Here is a 20,135-nt window from a genome sequence, read left to right on the forward strand (position 1 = left end):
TCACGCCGTCTCCAAGATCCAACTCAACATTTCCTCCATCTGCAGCTCCCTCTGATGGGAATATTGCCTGTGATTGATGCTGTGAAGAGGAACAGGTTGAGATGGTTTGGTCATGTATTGAGGAAGGATGAAAGTGACTGGTTGAGAAGAGTGATGGAAGTTAATGTAGAAGGAAGTAGAGGACGGGGAAGACCGAGAAAGACTTGGCTAAAGATGGTGGAAGAAGAAATGCGGGCAAGGGGGTTAACAAGGAGAGATGCAGAAAATAGGGCAAAATGGAGAAGATTGTCATGGGGACCGCAAGGCTAACCCCCGCTCTAGCAGGGAACATGGCCTTAAAATGCATGTTGTTGTTGTTGTTGTTGCAGCTCCCTCTGTGCACACCTTACATTTGAATGTAGCTGCCACACTGGTTAATGACCCTCTCAGACCACTACATTTTTGATGAACCCACTCAGCGCACATTGTACATTGAATGGAGTTCACTCCGGCACCCTTCCGACACACAGCACAGGGCCACTTCCCAGTTCTTTCCACCTCACCACATGCTTTACCACTTGCCATCACCTTCGTCTTTCCGATATTCACCTTCAGACCTTTTGTCTCCATACATTCCTTCCACTTGTTCATCTTTTCCTTCAGTCCATCCATACTTTCCGCAATCAACACCAGATCATCTGCATACAACAACTCCCACGGTAAACCCTCCTTTACGTTCTGAGCCAGCACCTCCATCACAGCTACAAATAGTAGTGGACTTGGTACCGACCCCTGATGCACTCCCATCTTCACCTCAAACTCACCACTGTTCCCGTCCTTCGTCCTTACAGCTGTGCGCGCTCTTTTGTACATTGCCATCACGACTCTGATCAACCATTCCTCCACTCCTAACTTCCTCAATGCCCATGTCAATACTTTGCGTGGAACCCTATCGAATGCTTTCTCCAGATCAACAAACCCAAGAAACAACTTCTTCCTCTTCTCCATGTACTTCTGCAACTGCCTCACAATGAAAAGCGCGTCTGTCGTTCCTCTTCCTGGCATAAATCCAAACTGCATTTCGTCGATCTTCACTTTCTTCCTTATCCTCCTCTCCAACACCCTTTCCAATACCTTCATTCCATGCTGCAATAACTTTATCGCTCGGTACGAGCCACACTCCAGAGGGTCACCTTTCCCCTTGAAAAGAGGGACGAGGGTACTCAGTTCCAAATCCACTGGAATGCAGCCTTCTTTCAACACCAGATTACAGATCTCTGTCATTCTCTTCACACCCCAACTTCCTGCTGCCTTCAACATATCTCCCACAACTCCCGTCGGCCTCCCGCTTTTCTACCCTTCATTGCTTTTATCGCTTCCTCAACTTCCTTCTCAGTTATCTTCTCTGCCGGTCCTAAAACTGGGTTACTCTCCATGTTGCCATCCCATTCATTCTCTGTATTCAACAGCATTGCCATATATCTTTTCGATCTTCCTTTAATTCCATCTATGTCGACAACGATTTGTCCCACTTCATCCTTCAAGCAACTCACCCCCATCACATCACACCTCTCTTTCGCTATCTGCTTTGCAATCCTGAATACTGCTTTCTGACCCTCTTCCGAATCCAAGCGTTCTCCGAACATTTTCCTACATGCCTCCTGCACCTTTGCTACCTCTTTCTTTGCAGCCTTCCTGGCTGCCTTATAACTTTCATGCTCTGCTGTTTCTGCTCCCGTACCCTTCACCTTCTGCCACTCCTTGAACTTCTTCCTCTTCTCATCAATCTTCTTTCCAACTTCATCATCCCACCACCATGTTTCCGAGTGCCTGGGTGGTCCTTTTGTCCATCCACATACTTCACCAACGGCTCCCAACAGACTAGCTTTCATTGACATCCAGCCCCTTTCAAGCTCAACCACATCATCCTCGACCCGACTCAGCCTCTCTTTTAATGCCTCCCTTACTGTCACCTCTTTCAACCTCCACACCTTCATTCTCGGTTGGTACTTCACCCGCCGAGCTCTCCTCGCACCTTTCACCCTTATGTCGCAGACAACCAAGTGGTGCTGTGAAACAGCCTCCTCCCCCGGGATCACCTTTGTGTCCCGGAGGTGCCCCCTTTCTCGCCTACGCACCATCAGGTAGTCAACGGTTGTCGTCGACCCACCTGACGTGTATGTAACTAGCTTATTATCCTCTTTCTGGAACTGAGTATTACAAATCAACAAATCAGCTCCATCAGCAAACTCCAAAATCCTTTCACCTTCTCCATTTCTCACACCATAACCGTAACCCCCATGAACTCCGTCAAAACCATCCATACTCCTTCCCACATGTCCATTTAGGTCTCCTCCTACCGCAACAACTTCCTCATCTTTCACGTTTTCCATCAGCTTCTCTATCGCACACCAGAACTTGTCCTTCTCTTCATCGCTTCGACCAACCTGCGGAGCATATCCCGAGATGACGTTCACCAAGAGCTTTCCAATCATCATTTTCACCATCATCAACCTATCACTCACTCTAGTCACACTCACCACACTGTCTACAAACTCCTCAGAAAACAGGACACCAACACCATTCACGCCCTCCAGGCACCCTTGCCACATAAACTTGTATTTCTGTCCCTGCTTACCCTTCACCATTCTCACACCACTTCCCTGCCATCTCGTCTCTTGCACACAACATATGTCCACTCTTCTTCTGACCAATACTTCCACCACTTCTCCTGATCTCCCTGTCATTGTCCCTACATTCCATGTCCCAAACCTCAGAAACCGATCTCCACTTCGGGCTGTACCCTGCCCATATGTAGTTGTAATTGTCATGGTTCTCTTTTTTGAGGCAATGTTTTTATGGCCGGATGCCCTTCCTGACGCCAACCCTCTTAGTCGTCTCTTACGACACGCAGGGATACGGTGTACCTATTCTAATCCAGGGTACACACTGGGAAACGTTTAAAACATGGAAATTCTGGGGGGGGGGGGGGGGGGGGGCGTCAGCATGACGGCTGCGGTTTAAACATATTTGAATAATATTTAAACAAAACCATGAAAAACAATCTGGGAAAAGTCTCTAAGTGAGAACGTGGATTTGAGAGAGCAGGAGCAGAGGTGGAAGAAAAACGAGATATAGGGGGTGGGGCACAAGTCGAGACGAGGAGGAGAGCGAACAAGTACGTGTCCGGGAGGAGAGAAAGAATTAATATAGAATTTTTTTTTTTTAATATAGAATAACACATACACAACAAAATACCCAGCGGAAATTTGACAAAGAAACGAACGGGAAAACACTCAAACTTTGATGCCGTGGAGAGATCGAAGCAAGCCTCGTCGCTCGAGGGACCGGAAGTCTCCAATAACATAAATAATTAACTAACTAACTAGAACGGCACTCGGTAGAGCACATACCTTCGCCAGGCTGAACAGTTTGTTTTGTATCCCACTGATAGGCCAGATCTGGATTCGGACCTGAACCAAAATCTAAGCGGCTTGTTGTCACCCAACCAACTCATCCACCTAATTACTAATACCTTCACCAATAACACCCATAACAACACTTTGCCAAGCTGATACCACCGGGTGGCTTTATACAATGCAAATTTACATAGAGAGAATTGGGGTATTTTCCTCCCCCCACCCCACTCCATCTTGAATCCACCTCCCCTTTCGGAGAAATAACCTAAAGAGAGATCTCGCGAGATCTTGGAGACGGCGGCCGGGATTTTCGAAGCTCCACACGGTCTCCACGTTTTTCGAAGTTAAGTCTGTTCACAATTGTATTTTGTCGAAACTGTATTTATCTTTCGGTGTGTGAAGTTATTGTGTGCAACTTTGGTTGTTTCTCGGTGTTTATCTTTCATAAATTGATCGTCTGTTTGCCGTGTCGCGAGCAAGGCCTTGTACAGTGTGCACTGTACAACCTTGAGGCTTTGTTTTTCTCTCAGTGGTCCGTCGTTTGTGATCCAATAACTTTCGTTCTCTGTATTCCCAGTCTTTTCACCCATAGCCTACTTCCTTGTGTAAATCTCAACTCAAAAAAAAAAAAAAAAAAAAATTTCCTTCTCTGTTCTCATTCGTTTATTCATTCTTATTCGTTCGTTCGTTCTTCGACCACGTGTTTCTCCCCCATTTCCCCAGATAGTTTTCACTCATTAACCTTCAATGTTTACACTTTCCCCTGAAGTTATGTATTCCGTCATATTTTATAACACCTTTTTCTTCTTCTTCTTTAAAAGGCTGCTTTCGACTTGCTCACCAAATCAATTCATCCCCAAAAAAATATCCATCTCCTATAGTGCCTTTTTTCTACATTCCCTAAACTCTCCTGCACTCCATCCTCCATCCAGCGTCCTTAAACGTATTTTTAACTCGAAGGTCACAAGAAACTCATTTTGCAATAAATGTTCGTTTCCCATAAATCGTACACTTTCAAAAATCCAATCTCACCCCTCCCCTCCAAATCTTCCCCATAACCCCTCCCCTCCAAATCTTCCCCATCACCCCTCCCCTCCAAATCTTCCCCATCACCCATCCCTTTCAAATCTCCCCCCTTGCCCCCTCCCTCCTAAACTACCCCCTCACCCCTCCCCGCCAAGACGCCCCCTCGCCCCTCCCCTCCTAGACTCCTGCCTCACCCCTCCCCTCCAAATCTCCCCCATATCCCATCCCTTTCAAATCCCTCCCCTTGTCCCTTCCCTCCCAAACTCCCCCCTCACCCCTCCCCTTCAAATCTCCCCACCCTCATTGCTTCTCAATTTCCCCCCTCTCACTCCCCCTCCTCAAAGCGTCCTCCCCGCTTCTTCCCCCTTCAAACTCTCACCTCCATCTCCCCCAACCTTCTGCCTCGCTCTTCCCCCTCCTCAAATAACACCTCATTGTGGCTCACCCAATCACCATCAAACCTTTTGTCCGCCCCATCCTTCCCTTTCTCCGAGCTATTCTGAAATCTCTGACACACCTTCAACAGCTCTCCCTACCTCTTCCACCTCTTCCACATCTTACCCTACCCCTCCTCCCCCCTGTTCTGTATCTGATGCTCCCCCTTCCTCTTCATTAACGGTATGGACCTCAAACATCCGGGGCCTTCGTTCAAACTTAACTGATCTCTCCATACAGGTTGCTTCTGTCAAACCAGACGTGATCTGCTTAACAGAAACTTTCCTCCTTTATGATGTCTCTGATTCCATAGTATCTCTCCCGGGCTACTCCCTCCTCCGGTATGATAGACCTGAGCCTCGTCCTGGAGGCGGGGTTGCTATCTTTATCAAAAACTCTCTTCCTCACTCGCCCTGCACTGCACTCTCTCCACCTCACCCCCAGGAATACCTCTGGCTACGGCTTCCCCTTCGCTCCCACCTCTTGTTCATATGTGTGTTGTACCGTCCACCAAACAGCGATGACTCCATCTACATCTCGCTGTCTGATGATATGGACCAACTTCTATCTACTCATCCCAACTCTCTCTTCCTCATATGTGGTGATTTCAACTGTCATCATGCCAGTTGGCTGGGTGTGGGTACCTCTCTCACCAGCCATGGCTCCTCAGCAAAGGACTTCTGCGACTCACTGGGACTGACACAATCTGTCAATTTCCCAACCCGGATCTCAGTCAACGGAACATCTTCTCTTCTGGACTTGGTTATGACTAACTTCCCTGAAAATGTCTGCTGCTCTTCTTCTGCTCCGATCGGATCATCTGATCATGTCCTTGTTAAAGTGGACATCTCTCTGACCATCCTCAGGGAGCCTGCTCAGCGTCGACGAGTCTGGCATTTCACTCAGGCCAACTGGCACGGTCTTCAAGCAGCCATCAATCATCTGGACTGGTCTCCCATCTCTACCACCTCTGACATCAACTCATCCTGGGAATTCTTCCAAAGTAAATTGCTCTCTCTCATGCACAGATTTATCCCATCTCGTCTTCAGTTGTCATACCCTTCCTCCCGTCCATGGTACACGGAATCTTGTGGTGAGGCTGTTGCCCAGAAACAACTTGCCTTCGTCTCCTGGAAAGCAAATCCAACGGAAGGAAATCTCATTTCCTTTCACAAAGCCCGAAACAAGTGTGTGTCCACCCTCAGGAGAGCCAGGAAACAATATCTCTCCGTTCTCAAGACCGAACTCTCTTATCTGTCTCCCTCTTCCAAATCCTGGTGGCGTCTGGTCAAATCCGTTTCTGGTGTTTGTTCCCCCTCCATCCCCTCCCTTACCTCAAACGGCTACACAGCTGACTCCGCACGTGAAAAAGCTGAATGCCTCAACTCTGTGTTTGCCTCTAAATCTTGTGTCCCAAACCCATCCCTCTCTGTACCCACCATACCCAGTCGTACCCTGCTGCTTCTGGACTCCGTGTCCTTTCCTCCTGACAAGGTGGAAAAGTTTCTGTCAACCCTCGACTCTGATTCTGCAACTGGACCCGACGGCATCAGCCCACGGGTCCTAAAATCCTGCTCTGCTGCTCTATCTCACCCTCTCTCTGTTCTCTTCACCCTCTCTTTTGCTCAAGGTCAACTGCCATCTGCTTGGAAATCAGCCAACATCACCGCTTTGCACAAAAAAGGTGCAAAAACAGATCCTAGCAACTACAGACCAATCAGCCTTCTCCCAATTATCAGCAAAGTCATGGAATCCATCATTGCTTCTGATATGAAATCTTTCCTCTTCTCCAATGGCTTGATCTCTGATCATCAATTTGGTTTCAGACCAGGTCACTCTACTCTGGACATGCTGCTTCTGCTGTCTCAACAATGGATGGAGGTCCTCAATGCCAAACAGGAAATTAGAGCTGTCTCCCTCGACATATCACGTGCCTTCGACACGGTCTGGCACCCCGCTCTGCTCACCAAACTCTCCTCCTTTGGTATCCATGGAAATCTCCACGCATGGCTGGCGGACTTCCTCTCTAGTCGTCGTCAACGTGTGGCCCTGAATGGGTTTCTCTCATCTCCTCTTCCTGTTCAGGCTGGAGTTCCCCAAGGCAGTGTTCTGGGCCCCGTGCTTTTTCTGGTCTTCATCAATGATCTCTCTGACTCTCTCGAAAATCCTCTCTATCTCTTTGCTGATGACTCCACTCTCTGCCGCTCCATTCCTCTTCCCTCAGATCGGCAGTCTGCTGCCTCCTCGCTCTCTGAAGACCTGGACAAAATCACAGACTGGTCAAACAAGTGGAACATGTCTTTCAATCCTGACAAATCTCACACTCTTACTATGTCTCTCCGAAAAGATCGACTGGACAACCCTCCCATCTACTTTCTCAACAATCCTCTCCAAGAAGTTCTGTCGCTCAAGATTTTGGGTCTCACTATCTGCCATGATCTTTCTTGGGAAAACCACATTTCCAAGCTGGCCTCCAAAGCCAGTCGCCGACTGGGCATCCTCCGTCGTGCGAAGTCCTTCCTCGGCACACCTGAGCTCCTCACCACATACAAGGCTTTCATCCGCAGCTCAATGGAATACTGTTCTCCCCTATGGGCCGGTGCTCCTGCCTCACACCTAGCTCGGCTTCACGCTGTTGAAACCAAAGCTTTCAGAATTATTGGAATCTCCCGCGATGAAGCTATCTCTGAAGGCCTTTCACTCACTCACCGCAGGCAGGTAGGTGGTCTTTCTGTCTTCTACCGACTCCTCTCCGGCCTTGCACCCCCAGCTCTCTCTGTGCTCTGTCCCCCAAATATTCCTACAGGTCGCACAAGATCTGCCAGCAACCCTCTGATGGTTAAACTGCCGAAATCTCGGCTCTCCGCTCACCTTCACTCTTTCATTCCTCTTTTCTCCCGCCTCTGGAACAAACTCCCTCACTCCCTTCAATCCCACTCCTCCCTCCAGGTCTTTAAAACAGCTGTTCACCACCATCTCTTATCTTCCCCCATCCAAAACCTTGATCTTTTCTACCCCCGCTAATTCACCCCAGATCCACCTTGTTTGAAATTCCAAATTATTTCCTGGAAGTCCTGGCAGTGTCCATATGTTTTATACCTCTCCCACTGCCCCCTTCCCACGCCCCCCCCCCCCACAAAGCCCTCACCCTCTCTCAGATCTCTCGATGTCTCCATGTCTCTCGGTCCCTGCTCTCAAATGTTGTGTTTGTGTCCTTCCCCCTCTCTCCCCATCTTGTCTACCGCTCCCTATGTTATGTTTTATGTGTCGGTTTGTCTTTCTGTGTGATTAATGTTCGCTCTTTCACGAGCCTCGATCTTGTATACAAAACAAAACAAAACAAAACAAAACAAACAAAAAAAAAAAAAAAAAAAAAAAAAAAAAAAGGTGGGTCCCTGTGTCCGGCCATCCGTACATACGTCCCTTAACATTTGACGAAACATTTTCTCCTCCCAAACTACCCGACTGATATGGATCAAATTTGTTTGGATGCATCAGGACAGAAAGGTCTCGTGTGGTTGTGCTCCCCATTTGGATGCACACCCTATAAGAGGGGTGAAAGGGGAGGGGGGTTTGCCCCAAATATTGATATTTCATTCAAAAATATTTTTCTCAGAAACCACCAGACATAACCAGACCAAACTCCCCCGTGAGGCATCGGGACCATGGCCTAACCTTAAGTTGTGCTCCTCATGGTCATATCTCCCATAGAAAGGGGGGCACAGCTGCCCCCCCCCCAATCCCTCATTTTCACCGAAACATCTTCTTCTCCACAACTACCTGAGCGATACTGACCACATTTGGTACGATGCATCAGGAGAGCAAGGTCTCGTGGAGTTGTGCTCCCCATCTGGATGCGCCCACTATACGGATTTCCATCACCTGATGGTTAATCAGCAAAAGCCAGTTTTTGTCATTCATACTCGTTTCATTCAGAAGATTTTTAATTAATACGAATAATATTCAAAAGAAACAATAAGTACAGATACAATCAAAGTACACCGCCCCGATGCCAAATAAATAAATAACATCCTCCAGCACGCGGCATTGCCGGGGCACCTTAAGCACCCAGCGATACCACCATGCAGCACATAGAGACGGTATTGGGAGGGAGAGTGTACATTAATAATCAAATGATTAATTGCGCAATTAAAATCAATAAACAATAATCGTAAAATAATTTATTAATCAATTGGCTAATGGCATACCTCATTACCTCAACCACCAGTGTTTCATCTGAAGCTGTAACTTTTTGAAAATTAATTAAATAAGTCATTAATCAAAATAATTAATTGATTAAGCAATAAATAAATCGATTAATTGATCAAAAATAAATAAGTACTTAATTGATAATAATGAAATAATCAATAAATTCATTAATCAAAAACAAAAAATACTGTTTTTGCCAAAGCACGTGCGTACTATTTTCTTTCCCGAAATTTCAGCTTCCTAGTTCAAAGGATGGCTGAGATATATAGCCCGGACAAACAAGAAAGAAAGAAAAAGAAACCGTTGTGAAAACCGAGTACTCCTTGTCAGCACGCATCATCACCGGGCCCCCTTCCCCTCCCCCCTTCAGTGGCCGGCGATGACATCATGCAGCGCCGGGAGATGGAATAGGAAAGGAGCGATGTACAATATAGTTATGAGCCCCTAGGGTTTTCACACCTCTTCATCCCTACTCCTTCTCCAACAATAGGTTGATTTATTGACCATAACTGTATCACCTTTAAATTGGAATGTTAATGGGCTTAATTGAGGAACTAAAATCTTCTGTTTTTGATACAGTTAATGTGCATCAACTATATGATGGAATTGTTGTCTCTGGGAGGGATGCTGTTAGTCTGTAGCGGTGGACTCGATAAACAATGGATTTCATAAATGGAAATTCCTTATGGGAAATGTGGTGCCACTGACTTTTCTTCGAGCATTAGCACGTTGTCAGTATTGCCTTGTGTTACGTGTTCCTCCCAGACTTCCTGGTCTCGGTATACCACCGAACCCCGAGAGGAGCCACGGCAGAAAAATATGTTATTCTGTGTCAGTAATCAATAGTGAAACCACACCAATGATGATAAACGAACAAATGTTGTATTAAAAATCACACACAAGAATAACGGTACAACCAATAGCAATCAAAGTGCACTCAATACATCTTAAGATGGTAACATCAGCTAAAGTAAGATAACTCACTGCGCTCCCAGTGAATGAAAAAGAACCCTCCTCAATGTCTCTATAACTCAAAGGTGATCCCCTCCTATGAGTAGTGATGAGGCGATGAGGCGAGTAATGAGGCGTAGGCAAAGCGTGGACAGTCACGTGGTCCAAACCAAAAACAGACTGGCGGCGGACAGGGAAATCCCAAAGGCACGATCCAGACGTGCACGTTCACAGTTCAATCAGCGAACCGCAATGTAATCTTCAAACGCCGCTTTTGCGCACACACCTCCCCGGAAGATAACAGGAGGGTGAGAAAAGCTGACGCGTAGCAAAACCTTTTTCGGTGAACGAAGCGCGAGGTTCAAAATGGCCGACGGCTCTGACTTGAGTCGAAGCGACTTGGTGAGGATTCTTCCGAACCTCCACGCCTAAACCTGACTCCGTAGGTTTCTCAATCCTCCAGCGATAACACCTATCGCAGGAAATTCCTTTCAAGGAAACTCAAAAGTCACTCGCGACTTTCGTTCGATAACGCTCGCTACGGAGCTGCCAGCCACGCGTCTTGTCCGACTTTTCTCGCCATGCCTTCTTCTTCTTCTCTCCCGTCGTCTTCCGGTTCTCGATCCGGTTTCCTGTTTCATTTAAAATATTAACCCTTTTTGCCTTTTAACAACAATAACCTTACCTTTTAACAACAATAATCGCCGTTTCCTTCAAACCCCAATAATAATAATAATACATAACAAGAAATGTTTCAAGTGGATTAAAACCACAACCACGGAAGTGCCGAATCCGTAATATGACTGATCACGGTAACATGATCATGATCATGGTAACATGTAGCGGTGGACTCGATAAACAATGGATTTCATAAATGGAAATTCCTTATGGGAAATGTGGTGCCACTGACTTTTCTTCGAGCATTAGCACGTTGTCAGTATTGCCTTGGCACAGGGCGAGGTTAACATTTTAGTTGTGTTTTTGCAGAGATGGTTTGCTGAAGGCCTGTGGTGTTTGGATCTTTTCAACACTCATTGCTCATGGCTTCATTTTTCAGTAAATGAGGCTAAACCCGTTTTAAATTTGATGAGAATTCTTTTCATTTAAAAAAAAACATTATTATTGTTATTGTTATTGTTATGTACTACTCAAATTAATTGCCATTCGGAAGGAGCACAGGTTTCGTACAACATGCCTTTTAGCATTTTCTTTTGTACTTGCAGGAGGAATTGTCGAGACATAAAAACATTGCACAATACTTGGACTCCACAATCACAATGCAGGTCAATGCTGATATTTGGGAAGTTTTCATCCTCATGGAGTTCTGCAAAGGTTTGTGACTTTTTCTTGCCATGTTTGCAAGTGCAGAGCTCGATTTTTTTTTTTTTACGACTAACACTATAGTGCAGGTATCCCCCACTTAACGAGGGGAGTATGTACCTTTATAATCTTTCGTTATGCGAACCTTTGTCATCCAGGACCTCGTTTTCCATCCATTATTTATAATGGGAAAGAAAACTACACTTTGTTTCCTAATCGTTTCTCAAAGCAAAGCCATATGCTTAGAGGCACGATAGTTTTAGTTGCAAGTGACATTATACTATTATTATTTTGCTAATAATAAAGACAGTAACATAATAATAATAAAGTTAATTTAGTTGAAACACTTGCCAAAACAATCTTGAGTGCAAGTTTCTGACGAGGAGGTGGTGGAGATGGTTCTTTTAACCCTTTCATACTGAGAAGTTAATTATTCGCAAACCTTCTGAAAAGTTAATCACCCCCCTCCCCCATTGAAAAGTTATTCCTCCCCCCCCCCCCTTATTGAAAAGTTATTTCCCTTTTCTCCCCCCTCCCTTCCCCTCCCCCCCCCCCCATTGAAAAGTTAATCGGTGGGAAAACATATTGTACCTATCATCGCTGTGGAAGTGATATTGCACAATCACCATGACACTGTGGTGGTTCCTTCATTGTAGCGAATGAAGACCTTTGTTAAGCAATGAATAGACCTAAATGAAACTATTCATTGTAGCGAACCTTCCTTAAGCAGGGGATACCTGTACTAATCCTGGTCTTGAGTTTGAGCCCCTGTTCCGTTATTTAACACCAGGTGAGTTGACTCAGCCTGGGTCGGCAAAATGAGTACCAGCTTCCCGGAAACGTGGCACTGCATCAGCGGCACAGCCACTCTCCCAGCAATGATGCAACCAATTCCGACACACAGCACGAACATTCGGACAAGAGAGGACAAGACCTTTTGAAACGATTCACTCGACACAGCCTCTTTCATTACAGTAACTACATCATGTCTAGTCGAGCATGCACTAGAACATAACTATTCTGATCTTTCCCCATTTACCCCTGAGACCAGAACCGTAACAACATGAACCATGATACTTTCAAAAAAATCCAACGAAATAAAGTTGATTCTCCGTTAATTCTGAATTAAGGGCTTCCCGCCTCTACCAGAATCTCAGAATTGAGACGTTCTATTACAAGCACCATACAATCCTTGTACAAATCAACCTGATTCCACTGAGACTCTCATCTAACCTTAATTTCGATGTAAGTAAACCTCATTAGACTTGAATTTATTTTATTGCAAGTATAATCAAATGAAAGATGCATTTGGTTTGTAATAAGCATCAGGGCAGCAAGGTCTCGTGGGGTTGTGCTCCCCATCCGGATGCGCCCCTAGAAAGGAGGTGAAAGAGGGGTTTCTCCTCAAATATTGGTATTTCATTCAAAAATCTTCTTCTCAGAACAAGACCAAACCCCCCACGAGGCATTGGGACCATGCCCTAAACTTAATTTGTTGTCGTCATAGTCTTATGTCTCCAGGAAAGGGAGCCACCCCCCCCCCCCCACCCCCCACATTGTTCAAACCAACTCGACTCGATTTTAAAAAAAATACAAAGACGATGCACACATGATTCATATTTGCTATGCTTACACCATTTTGCATAATGCATCAAATTCAATATATCTATCTTGAAGAGAATAAAAGCAATAGGATCATAGGAAAATTACAATTTGTAACTTTCCAACCTCTAAGCAATACATTTATGGGATTGTACAAGGTTGACCTTATATTTTGAATCCTTTTGTAAAAAGAATAATAAAACAACGATTATTCCATGTCCACTGATTGTTGACCTTCAACTCAATTTTTCAACTATTCTAATCGCCTCTCATTTCCCACCACCAGGGGGCCAGCTTGTTCGGCAGATGAACGACCGTCTGGAAGAGGGTTTCACCGAACAGGAGGTTTTGCACATTTTTTGTGACGTGTGTGAGGCCGTGGCGTGCATGCACCAGCAAAGCCCACCCATCATGCACCGTGACCTCAAGGTACCTGGTGCGTTATAAAAATGTTGGATGCTCTTGAGGTGTTTATTTTGGTAGGAATTGACAGTTCTGGATCTGAATTGAATGTGCAGCATTAATTCTGGCTGGAACTAAAGTTTATGGGTACCTCACGAGTAATTTTATTTCCTTACTATCAAGGTACCCATCTCCGATGGGTTTGTACATGTCCCACCTCCAATGAACATTTTTCTTTTGTAGTGTGTATTGCTAGAAACTAGAATTCAGCGTAAATATTCAGTGAGCAGATATCACATTGGGTGGAGCCGGTAACTATGGAAACCTCATTCCATTCCACCAGCTAAGATTTCCAATCTATGCTTGTTGTACCCCGAAGTACTACTTGGGAGACATGGTGAAATTATGGAAGTTTGCCTGGGAAACGGGTTTAGACACTCTTTGAGCTTACCACCTGACCGAAGATCACCGGAGTTCTTTCCAGGCTAACCGACCACCTCAAGGCAGCAACCCGCTCCACATCGTTTATTCACCCCCAAACCACCGGATGCTCTCTATACTCCCCATAGTTTTTACTTTCGGCAATTTTTATTCAGTATTTCTCACAGCATTAATTTAATTTTGGCTTCCCATTCAATGATCCGCAAATCAGTAGTTTTTCACTTTCAAACATATTAATGTTCTTTAAATGTGTAAAAGCCCAGCAGGTCTAAAGTGTCAACAGGGTCTTAAATTGGCTAAGGGAGCTTAAAAGCTCTGTAGGTCTGAAAAGTTTTGAAAGGGTCGAAGAAGTTCTTTGGGTCTCTAAAGGGTCTAATTTGGTATTGAGGGTCTAATGATGTGACGGTCTAAGGAGTCTAAAGGATCTGAATGGCTATGAATGGGTCTAAAGGGCGTAAATGGTCTGAACCACCTTTAGAGGACATTTTTCCCCACAACGCAGAGGTTGGACTTTTTGGGGCACCTTGGTCCCCTTTTTGAAGCAATGTTTTACGGGCGTAAATGGGCGTAAATGGTCTAAAGGGTGTAAAAGGTCTGAGGGGTCTTTAAAGGGTTTAAGGGGTCTAAATGGTATAATGGTCTAAAAGGGTCTTAAATGTGTGTACAAACAACAACAAAGGTTTGAAAGGGTGTAAGGGGTATTCAGGGTCTCTGATGTCTAAAGGTCTAAAAGTTGCGTTGCAATAGTATGCAACGGAATTAGTAGACATAGGGACGGTCCAATAATATTGTTACGTTTGTGGGGGTTAGGCAATGAAATACCTTGGCCCAGGTAGAAGTGTATAGATTACCATGCTCTGTATGTTATGAAGAAGAAGAAGAACCCCATGTACCATAAGTAGGGAATCCGTTAGACCGGATGTCGTGTAAGTGTATAATTGTCCTCATGACGAGGGGTGGGGTTATGTTAATTTGTTAGGGATTAAGGGTAATTAATCCCCTGTATGTTATCGCCTCTGTACTTTTCCCCTTGTTCCTTATGACACACACCACAACAGCCATGCATGCTACACCTCAAATAAACATTAAATAAAATGACCGGAACAGGACATTGAACAATAACGCTGGCGCCACCACCTGCCACATCGCAACATCAAGCAGGCAGGCCCGTGAGGCCACGCCCCAAGGGGTGGTGATTGGTCCGGTATTGTAGAGCGATGAGAGGGACTCGCTGATTGGAGCACGCACGGGGATTGTCGGATGACGTTAGAGCTTTGAGAACAAAAGACTTGAGTCCCAAAATTTTGTCTCTTGTGTGAGGGACATTGAAAAGGAACAGTCGCATATTACCCTCTTGCGTTGGGACATTGGTCCCGAGCAGTCACATATACCTCTTGGCTTTGGGGTTCGGTGAAGAACAGTCGGATTCATTACCTCTCTTGGGTCCTGACTTTGGTGGCGAGCAGACGTGGACATTTACTCCTCTTGCGCCAAGGACATTGGAGTCGGCATTTTACATCCCTGGCTTTGAGTTTCGCCGATCGTGAGGAGGGGTGGTCGCGGCTCGTGGACTCTGATGTGCTTGGCCCGTACCTTTGTGACAGCTGAGGGCCATGCCAAGTGAACCGGAGAGACCGCGGTGCTGTTTGGAGCAGACGACGGGGAGGGACAAACTGCACGCCCAGGACCTGTGTGTTTCCCGCACACGGATTGTGCGCCCAGGGCCTGTGTTTTTCCAATGCAGAGGCGCGGGGCGGGGCCTGTGACGATTTCCAACGTGGTTCAAGAGCTAAGTACCAAAAGACTTCTTTTTTTTTTTTTTACTTTCGTTCTTTTATATTTCCCCTCGTGTTGCATATGAGTTTGTATGGGGGCGCTACATTTAGTTGACAGTAAAGTCAACTTTAGTCAACTGTCAGTAAAGCAATTTGCGCTACATTTAGGGCGCTAAAAAATATTGGTTTACTGCGCATTTCATGTCCCCTGGCATTTATTTTCATTAAACTTGTTTTTATTGTACATTTTAATTCCGTGTTGGGTTTGAGTTGATTCGTCAGGTTCAAAGACGTCAAGTGGGGTCCGTGAAGGTAAGAGCTTCACTACCCTTCGCTGCCCTCCTTTGCGTATATTAAGAAGGTTCGCCATTGTTGACTGAACGCCTCGGAGTAAAGCTTGTTTGGCTATCCGTCCCCAGGGGTGTTCACCCCGGGAAAACGACAATATGTAATTAATAGACGTAGTCACAGTCCAAGTCCCATTCACACAGTACTTGATAGACATACTCACATGGGCCCATCGAGGCTTCACCCCTGTTCCACTTCCTCCTCCCCCCTCCCCCTCCCTCATCCCCATCCTGATGGTGGGTGGAGTTTGCACATTAAATGACTAAAGGTATGAAAAGGGTTTTGAGGGTCTAAAGCGGGTGGGAAAACTACAGCCCAGCGGCTGGCTCCAGTGTGTTTATTACTTCTGTCCAGCTCGCAATGACTCCCAGACCGGACTATATTCTTTACCCCTTGAAACAAAAACCAGATCATTGCGTTTTGATCAAAATGGTTATTTAAACACAGTCGAAGCAATAACATTTGGGGGACTTTTAATTGACTTAATGGCGAACTTTGTGCAGCAAGAAAACGATACAACATCTGTGTGCAGGTTACGGGGCCACGGGCCTATGATTGGTTGCTATGATTACATTGCTAATCATAGCAGCCAATGGTTTGGCACGGGAGCCGCACAAAAACGAACTATATAGTTTTCAGTTTTGCAGGAATTTGCCTTTGTCACACTGAGTTTATCAAATAAGTGAAAAGTAGACGCTGAATGCTGAGTTTTAACAAGGAGTAGATAACAAGGAGTAGATTCGAGATTACTTTTCCCGCACTCCATAATTTTCCAAGATGGACGAACTCCATGATGAAACAATTGATATGAGTAAATTTTCATCCATATCATCAGCACTTTTGCTTACTGCTCCATGAGGATGTCATGAATACGCCCACATAAATCCATCGTTAATCGATCAAAATGATCATCGACCTGAATAATCAGACGTAACTTGTATCGTTCCTTGATGCTGACTTGCAGGGACATCATTATTGAAAGGTACGTGTTCTCAAGACGAAACGCTGACATGTCAACTCGAGCAAGAGGCACCATCAGGTTCAACAATGGTCGCATTGCATCCTGCTGCGTCAGATGAGAATAATGAACAAGAATCCAATCCAGTATCAGTTCGACCTGATTACACGAAATCTGAAAATGCAGAGGATTTGATTGTTCCCAAAACCACATCTGGCATTTCCCCAATACCATCACAGCAACCGGAATCGGCAACGACGAAAGTGCAGATGACGTCACTCGGGAATCCGAGAATTCAGTCCCGCAATCGGGAGCCTGGTGTTGGGCTAGCGGCTAGGGTGCCAGCTTAGGATCCAAGGATCCTGGGTTCGAATCCCGGTCGATCGCTGAATTAACGCCAGGGGGTTGACTCAGCCTGTCATCCTTCCGAGGTCGGCTAATTGAGTACCAGTTCACTGGTAATTCCCTGTGTGTCGTAAAAAGGCGACAAACAGGGTTGGCGGCAGGAATGGCATCCGGCCGTAAAACATTGCTTCAAAAAGGGGACCAAAAAACAACAACAACCACGGTCCCCGAAAAAGGCCAACCCCCGCTTTGCGGGGAAAAATGGCCTCTAAACGGTGGTTTTTAATCGGAACGTGCTCGTTAGTAGAAATATTCAGTGAAGTCAGTCTTTCCAACTCTCATTCACTATTATATTCAGCGGATAATATTCCAATGAAATCAAGATATCCTGTATTTTATGCAGCATCGGAACAGCGATGATTGTCTTTTCAGGTATCCCAGAAGAACTGATATGCCTAATCCATAGTTGCGACAGTGGAGGACAGGACAGCTTCCCTTCCATTCTACTATAGTTGTTCTACGAGTCTCGATCATGTGTACCAAATAATATTATTTATTTTTTCCCCCTTTTTAAGGCCATTTTCCCTGCTGGAGCGGGGGTTAGCCTTGCGGGTTCCATGACAATCATCATGGTTCCTCTTTTGAGGCAATGTTTTTACGGCCGGATGCCCTTCCTGACGCCAACCCTTTAGTCGCCTCTTACGACACGCAGGGATACCAAATACCAAATAATATTATGCTGCAATTAATTTTGTTGAGATAAACGTGTATCTCCTAATCATCCAGCTATAGTATTTATTCCTGTTTTATAATGCTGTGCACAATGTTTACTGTCTTCGGTGTTTTATAACCTAATTACTGTATCGATCAAGCTCTTCGAGTAGCGTGAGCTACTACGTGTATGCTGAAGTGACAATCACAACATGGGCTCTGATCGTTTGCTTTTTGGAATATTGATAAACATGTCATTGATATTCGGGACAGCTATTGCAGTGCCCGATGATGATTTTGATGTTCTATCAGGTGGAGAATGTGCTTTTGCGGGATGATGGGACATATGTCCTTTGTGACTTTGGCAGTGCCATCCATGGCATCATACGTCCTGCCGGTACTGGAGTGCAAGCTGTAGACGACGAAATTAAAAAGTACGTTTTGATAATGGCTTCATGATATACCTGTATGTGCGAAGGACACAGAACGCATTGCTATGTACATGTGTGTAAAGACACTGAGGTTTCCAGGATTTTCATGGTAAGCTTTAAATATGCAATTTACTTACATTTTGGAGGATAAATAAACTATTTGTCTGTTATTACCTCCACCACGGAAGGTGGACAGAGGTTAAGTTTCCACCATTTAGTCAGGTTCACTATGTTAACAAATATAATTTCGTTCTAAATTTTGGTAGATTAGCAAAACTATACATTTTTGGAATATTCAGAGCATGAGGAATCCAAAAATTTATGTTTACATTTGCGTAGACACCTTTGCGAAAATGGCACTCAGGACAGTGATGAAGATAGTCAGGTTCACTATGTTAACAAATATAATTTCGTTCAAAATTTTGGTATTAGCAAACCTGTACATTTTTGGAATCGTCAGAGCATGGAGAATCTGAAAATCAATGTTGGCATTTGCACAGACACCTGCATGGCCGCCATTTTGGATTTGAAAATGGCCGCCATAAAATACATATTTTGCGCGATCTCGGCTTCTAGTCAACCTAGAGACTTAATTAAATATGCTAATCCTATGTTTTCTGGGTCAAGGAATCCAATAAAGGCCTCAAAATAGTGCGCAGGATTATAGAAAAGCAACAAACAAAGGTAATTGAAAACCATTGTCTTTATATTTGTGATATAACTGTATTACATAATACATGATATTGCAAGTCCTTTGAAGTTATAGGTTGTTATAGGAAGTTATAGGTAGTATCACATTGAACTATAAGTCCTATATACAGGATCTACGAGGTCTATACCGTTCAGGAATATGCTTTTACAGATCTTCATCACTGTCCTGAGTGTCATTTTCGCAAAGGTGTCTACGCAAATGTAAACATTAATTTTTGGATTCCTCATGCTCTGAATATTCCAAAAATGTATAGTTTTGCTAATCTACCAAAATTTTGAACGAAAAAACATAGTGAACCTGACTAACTCCTTGATTAGATTTTGGTGAAGATCCCATCCAGATCCGGGTACTAGAATGTTTTTAATTATGCCTCTGTCGACGAAGTTGCCAGAAGCATGTTTTCGGGTTGTCCGTCCGTCCATCCGTGATAGGTTTTCGTTACCGCAATAACTTGAGAACGGCTGAAGTTATCTTGGTCAAACTTAGTGCAGATATGTGTAATGAGGTAAAGATGAACTGACTAGATTTTGGGGTCACGAGGTCAAATCATTTTGATGTTCTATCAGGTGGAGAATGTGCTCTTGCGGGATGATGAGACATATGTCGTGGTCATGTTGGGTAGAAATCCTGTTACCACGATAACTTGTGAACCAGTGATGGGATTCTGACCAAAGTTGGTACAAGTATGTATTATGATGCCAAGATGAACTGATTTGATTTTGGAGTCAAGAGGTCAAATGTCAAAGTCTATAATAGGTTTATAACTTGAGAACGGCTAAAAGGATCTAATTTAAACTTGGTACAAGTATGTATAATGATGTAAAGATCATCTGATTAGATTTTGGGGTCAAGGGTGAAATGTCAGACGTTCCATCAGGTAAAATTCTGTTGCCAAGCTAACTTGTGAACCAGTTATGGGATTTTTACCAAACTTGGTATAATTACCTCCGCCACCAAAGTTGGATGGAGGTTATGTGTTCACCATTGTCTGTCTGTTTGTCCGTTTGCCTGTCTGTCCGTTTGTGAACAAAATATCTCAAAGTTGTGGACGAATTCGGACGAAATTTGGCA

At 44.8% G+C, this 20,135-nt stretch overlaps 1 protein-coding gene across 5 annotated transcripts in view; it reads left to right on the forward strand.

Annotated features, from left to right (window-relative positions):
* The window catches only part of LOC137424695 (AP2-associated protein kinase 1), a 124,005-nt gene that overhangs the window by 36,814 nt on the left and 67,056 nt on the right, over window positions 1-20,135 (forward strand). For all 5 annotated transcript variants that reach the window (XM_068112417.2, XM_078775797.1, XM_078775800.1 and 2 more), the window contains exons 3-5: window positions 11,243-11,351; window positions 13,228-13,370; window positions 18,234-18,355. In XM_068112417.2, the coding sequence (XP_067968518.2) occupies window positions 11,243-11,351; window positions 13,228-13,370; window positions 18,234-18,355 (374 nt within the window). The remainder of the gene's footprint in view (window positions 1-11,242; window positions 11,352-13,227; window positions 13,371-18,233; window positions 18,356-20,135) is intronic.

The sequence above is a fragment of the Myxine glutinosa genome, chromosome 4 (genome assembly GCF_964187855.1).
Source record: "Myxine glutinosa chromosome 4, kmMyxGlut1.1, whole genome shotgun sequence".
NCBI classification, from domain to species: domain Eukaryota; kingdom Metazoa; phylum Chordata; class Myxini; order Myxiniformes; family Myxinidae; genus Myxine; species Myxine glutinosa.